This window comes from Olea europaea, chromosome 14 (assembly GCF_002742605.1).
Source record: "Olea europaea var. sylvestris chromosome 14, O_europaea_v1, whole genome shotgun sequence".
NCBI classification, from domain to species: domain Eukaryota; kingdom Viridiplantae; phylum Streptophyta; class Magnoliopsida; order Lamiales; family Oleaceae; genus Olea; species Olea europaea.
Window position 1 is genome coordinate 8081325 of NC_036250.1, and position 6718 is coordinate 8088042.

Genomic DNA, 6718 nt, shown 5'->3' on the forward strand with positions numbered 1-6718 from the left:
TCGTTTTACGTGACATACACATGAATAATAATTGTCACATAGGACAACTAATGCAGTGAACGATTACGAATAACATTATTCTTCTTGATGAGTCGAGGCGTATAGCTCAAAACATCTCATGAGTCAGGCCTTTTAATGTCTACTTATAAATTGGTTAATAGTTTGTTTTGCGGAATTTGCCGGTGGAGATTCTGGTTAAGGAGGTTGAGGACAACCCAGTGTTAGTTAGGGATATAGGTATTTTTCATTGAATTTGGTGTGTTAGTGACAAATAATCTCAACGTTAGAATTAGAAATTTAAATAAAAATAATAATTAGGAACTTTTAAACTTATGGTTAGTTATATTTTAAACTCGTTAACCCTATGGAAGATGGAAAATTCCACCTCACAACAGTTTTTCTTCGATTGATTTTCCGGCCATTTTCCATCCAACATCAAACCTTCAACCTCCAGAACATACACACCCACCCGTCTCACCGTTCACCTGTACAATACTTCAAAATTATTTTTTTTGTGTAGAACGAAGATAAGAATTCTACAAAACGAAACAAAGTTCATTCCCGCATCCTAACATCCATCGGACTTCATTCGTTCCAACGCTCTCACCAAACGCGAGTCTTGATTTGAATGAGTCATTAGTCAATCTCGCTTATCCCAATTCGCTTCGCCACTGCATTCCTGATCGCATCTGTGTGCATGTAAAACCCATTGGGCTCGATCCCTTCCATGTAATTCCGCACCTCCTTTCTTATCATCTCCTGCAAAGTTGCCAAAAACTCCGGGCTAAAAAACTGTTTATCCGCAACAGCTTGTGATGGCGATGGTGTTGGTTTCGCTGCTGCAGCATACTGCAGAGTCTGCATCGAAACTGGCGCCAGCGGCGGAAAAGTCAATTGAACATGTGGTTGTGGTGGGAGTGGTGTCGAGGACTGGGTTTTTTGGATATGATACCCGGATTTAAGAGCCGGTTCCTGTAAAGGTTTAGGGGTCGGGTCTGATACAGGTTTTCTTTGTTGGGACACAGATTTCATGCTCGTTTCTAAAACGGTTTTTGGACTGGAACTAGATCCGGGTAAGGAAAGGCTAAGTGATGTAAGGAGATCTGGTTGAGAAGGCGAGGAATGCTGAGGAGAGGTCCCCCCGGTTCTTGCAGTGGGTCGGTAAATTTGATGACCCGAAAGACTTGAATCACTCAAATCAGATCCGGATGGACTGCTAGGGTCTAAATAAAGACCGGAGCTACAAAGTTTAGTACTCGGCCCAACACTTGAAGATCTCTTCAACGGCTGCAGAGATTCAGGCTCAAAGTTGTTGAACTCCTCGGACATGGAAAAGCACTTGCGCTTCAGAGTCGAGTTCCAGTGATTCTTGATGGCGTTATCCGTCCGGCCAGACAATAATCGAGATATAGTAGCCCATTTGTTGCCAAATTTCGCGTGAGCCCGAATGATCGTCTGATCTTCTTCAGGCGTAAAAGCCCGATGCTGCACTTCAGGGGAAAGCTGATTGCACCACCGCAACCTGCACGATTTCCCAGACCTTCCCGCAATCGATTTGCTAATCAAAGACCAGTTTCTAGGTCCATGCTTCTCCACCAACCTCTGCAACAACTCATCCTCTTCCGGGCTCCACGGGCCCTTGATCCGATCCATTTCTTTCCTCTGTGATAACACCGCCATCACCAAGAAAACGAAAACCCAGGCTATAGATACAAATTTCTGTATGTACAGGTGTATGGAGAGACAGAACCTCACCTCAATATGAGAGGCAGGTAGAGAGAATGGGATATTATCTATATAAAGGGAAGAAACCGGGAATAGGGCAGTTACTAACGTTACAGCTGGCAATGTATACGTGTCGGTTGCTAGAAGGCTAGATGTGACACTTAAAATCACATTAATATAAAATCTCGTGTATTCTGAAAGGGAAAATTTATAAAAAAAAAAAAAAAAAAATGTGTGTGCAGTTTTGAAATGGAGATTGGAGATTGAAGTTTGACCAAAGCTGCCAGGCTGTGGAGCATTATGGGATTTGATATTTTTTTTCGGATAGAGAGAGAGAGATTTTGATTTTAAAATAAGGACAGAGGAAAACGACAAAAAATGATGTAATGTTGTTGAGGCCAGGCTGTAAACTGACACATCCTAACGGCCACCCAACGCAATTTTGAACGACTCACCCAAATTAGGGTCATTGTTTTCTTTCCTATCATGCATCATGTACCACTCATTTCTTTTCATAAATTATAATAATTTTATAATAGAACTTGATAAAATGTATTGTTTAAAAATTGTACAACTCATAAAATATGTAATTAGAATTAATTATTGACTTTAATTTAGATTTCAAATTTGGTGGTTTTGTGTGATGAATGACGATCATATTTTTCATTTTAATGAAAAAAATGAAAAACAAACGTTTTTTATTTTGTGGGGGTGGAAAGAATGGGCAGTGGTACGTGGCATGATGGAAAAATTGGATGAGGAGAAAGAATTAATTCATTTTTTTACTTCTTTCCTTATATTTTTAATTTTTTTATTCTCTTTTTAGTTCAGTGGGTGATGGGTGCATCGATAGCGACAGCAACGGGTGGATGTTAGGGTCTCGGTGAGGTTAGTAGGGAAGATTAAGAAAAAATATATTTAAATATTTTAAATTGTTTCAAGTTTAATTCGTTCGCATTTGGAAAGTTTATAAGGTTCCTATAATTATTATTATTTTCCTTATTTTTCATTCAAATAGTGAGATAAATTCTTCGTTTTACAAGGTTTTAACGAAGAAAATGGATGGTATAAATAATTTATATAAGGTTTGATCGATTTAAAGATTAAAATGTCAGAATTAATAAATAACAAAAATAGATATATGATAAAAACAATTTTTATGTCAAATACTCTTTTTGAAACATAACTTTGCCTTTTCCTCATGCTTATCCAGTTTGATTCCAATATTATGCCACACGTCTCCCTCGTTAGTCGTTTTTGTCACGTAAACAGAGGGTAAAATCAGCAAAATTTTGGGTTAAAACTCAAAAAGAAAAAGTTTCCTCCATGCGGTAGCCGTTGCTCCTCTTTTAACGGACCGCCAGCTGTCTGGAAAATGAAAATCTGTGAGGTTCACATGCAGAGGTTCTTCCGATACTCACGTACGTCTGTCCTTTGCCCGTACCCCCGCACGTACCTTATAGTAGCACGTGAGTCGTCCACCAAACGAATGAGCACATGAACAAGAGCTATTTCCGGTGACTAATTTATACCCAAAAAAAATGCGACGGCAAATATAATTTTAATGTAATTTAATATTGATATGCGAGAAATCTCATAGACACGAACCCGAGTTTTATGCACCATACCCCGAGCTTGTAGCCCCAAACATTTCCTCGCTAAAACGCCTCAAGAGCAAGGTCGGGCATGGGCAAGGTCGGACTAAAAGATTTCTTCAAGCTCTTACCCAAAAATTACTGGAAGTTCTAATCTTACTTTTGCGACAATTCCTTATATTGACCTTTGTACAAATACTTAGTTCAACAATCAAACTCAAACCTCATAAGACACTTTTAGTATAACACTACTACGTTGCGTAATCAATAAAAGATAAGGATCGTAGGCGGACTAATCCTTCTAGGATCCAATCACCTGCCTCTATTAACACGGGAACTTAATACATTATTCAGATACGATATTACATAATTTCAGTTTATAGCTTTAAGCATTAATTATCTCTCTAACTTAATCATCGGAGAGGGATGATGATACACCTCGAAGCCTTTGTTTTAAGTACATGAAGATCTTGTTCGTGCTCATTCTTAGCCATCAAACTTGAATATCAACAAGTACGATTTTTTATAGCATCAAATATTTATGTTTTATTTTCTTCATTCAATCAATAGAATTTAAGGCTTTATAAATTTCAGGGAGTACAAGTATAAATAATTCTAGTTATTTAAATCTTTTGGTACATAATATAATGATAGACGTAATGATTCCCGTGGTAAGGAAACAAAGAGGATGCTTCCTTCCACATGAAGTCTTTAATTTATAATTATTAAATGCAAATGTAAGTAATAGTCTATAAAAAGGAATTAGCCAAGATCAATTGTCCATAAGATGTTAAGTGGGACGAGCTATTCTTTGACTCGGCTCATCATACAAAGGAGTCGAGTTAAGTAGCTAAACTCGAGTACGAGTCGAGCGAGCTAACAAGCTCGCGTGAAAACTCGCGAGTCAAGGCTAGGAGAGCAATAGGCTTGCCTAGCTTTGCAAGCAGCCATGCAGATTGTACGGTGGATTACTGCTCCACCATCAATTCATTCTAAACCAACATCTTATTTGGGCTCTACTTTATTTAAGATGCAAATTTTCTCTCCTCTTTTTAATCACACATTTTCATAATAATAATATTAATATTACACATAAATTCAAAAATTTTCCTTATTTTTCAATCACGTATTCTTTAAAAAATCACTATTCCAAAATACATTTTTTTTCAAAAGCACGTTAATGGAGTCCAAACAGGTCAAACTCTCACCACTCTTTACAATCTCATTAATGTAACACACTCATCCTTTTAAGAGAATAATTTTACAGTTATTATACAATTGTTCTTTTGTCGTCAATTTCAGATTTTCAATACCAATTATTTCTATTAGTTGTAGTTTTTATTCCTAAATTTTCTGCAAATTCGTAATAGATTACACCGAATTCATGAACGTCAATAAGGATGATAACTTATTCTACAATAAATTCAACGCTCCCGCCTACAAATTTTTCTCATAGCAACGATGTTCTAAATCTAGAAAATACCGAATCAATCGACAACCATTAAGGTTGGTGATAAGTTGGAAGATGTTGTCTCTACAAAGAGAGAAGGAAGACAAAATCTCACGAGTGTCATGAGCTTACTTTTGAATGCTAGAAACACTTTACACGAAAAAAGAAAATAGTTGAGATTTAGAGGCAGATTACGAAAGTATATCGTAATTATAGTGGAAAGGACTTCACTTGAAAATCAAAAATTGGTACTACTTACCATAACTAACATTAAAAAAATGCATTGTTCATGTATGGGGCTCTCGATGGTAGGCAAATTAAATTTAAATTTGTTCATACCAAGATGGACCTTTTAGAATGGCTCTTGCAAATTGGATTTTATAATAATCCCAAAAATAATATGGGAAGGCATGCTAATATTCATATTCAATGTCGGGTTGTTGCTATCTAAAGGAAAAAATGTGTGCACCTGTCGAATTCATAAAAACATATCTTCAATCAAAATACAAACATAGTAATATAGTTACACTTCGTAACGATGCTAGAAATATCAAAATTATATTGAGAGGTTAAAAATCAAATTTTTAATAATTTTTTTAAAAAATTGATAAAGTGTGTGATTGAAAAATTTTGGGTTCCATTGAATATATTATTAAAAATAATTATTGATTTTAATTTTAATTTTTTAATCAATTTTGGAAAATCCAACTCCCTCTTGAATTATTGGTGTAGGTACATACGTACTATGATTGAGTTACAACCATAGATGTAGCGTGGACCAAACATTTGTTTGAAACAGAAGGACCGACGTTTGACACCTAAGACAGCTTCGTATCCTCTTATAACTAAAATATCCGACAATATTTTCAGCTCAATCATAAACTCTATCGTCCAACGTCACAAGTTTGTTTGGTGGGTCCCAAGAAGGCGATTTGTCCGGTTGGCCCTTTGAAATTTTGTTAAAACCATTTGTCTTTTGTTAGCCAGCTATCATGCACTCCTTTCACGAGTCTCTATAAATCCTTTTCCGTTGATTTTAATATATATATTTATATTTGATTGCGAAAGGCCGGTGGCTATTTTTAATCTAAAGTAAATTAATCATTGCTTCGAATCGTACTTGTGTGTCTAATTTTTTGTTGCTGTATTTTTATAATTAACTTTTAATTAATTTTAATTACAATTTCCATCCAAATATTTCTTCATAAAAATAAAATTCCAACCCTACATTTTTTTATCAGCACCCAACCCACCACATCCCTGTAGAAATTGAAAAGGGACCAAAACTTTTATCAAATCCTTTCAAATGCAAGTAAACTCTCCATATTAAAATTAAAGAGAAGATTAGAAGCAAAAACATACCTTGATTCATAAATGTGATTGCTTGAACGGGTTATGATCTTTTAATTGATACGTAATTTCTTAGAAAATTCTTTTCTGTTGATAGAAATTGCAGAGAGATGAAAATCACATTCAATTGAGAAAAATGACCATGATAAATAATTGTATGTGACAGTTGTTATCTTTTTAGTTATTTTAAATTGGTTACTCATCAATTTAAAATAACTCTTCTAATCTTTACACTTTATTTTCATGATATTTAATACTCGTTAGTCCAAAATTAAATTTAAAAGATCACTTTATTGACTAAATTTTGAAATAACACCTTACATTTTAATATACATATGTGTGTGTGGCTCCATGCGTTGGAATTTTTTCCAACAATCCCCCACCAACAACTTCAACTGTTGCCATCCATTCTCACAAGTTAAAGGAAGCATGGAAGGTTTTGATAGAAATGCAACAAATAAAAGGTCGTCATTAAAGTACAAATTGGAGCTAGGATTGGAGATGAAATGTCTAAATTACCCTTTAATTTATATAGTAGAATACTTCCAAACATAGTTTGTAACACAACTTGCATAATTGCATTTATGCTCATGTTTAA

General features: G+C 35.2%; 1 protein-coding gene across 1 annotated transcript; it reads right to left on the bottom strand.

Annotated features, from left to right (window-relative positions):
- Positions 1-314: 314 nt before the first annotated feature.
- LOC111409021 (transcription factor MYB44-like) lies at positions 315-1780 on the bottom strand. Its single transcript, XM_023038915.1, has one exon. It carries the CDS (start codon positions 1678-1680, stop codon positions 637-639), a length of 1044 nt encoding a protein of 347 aa, XP_022894683.1. The 5' UTR covers positions 1681-1780; the 3' UTR covers positions 315-636.
- Positions 1781-6718: the final 4938 nt, after the last annotated feature.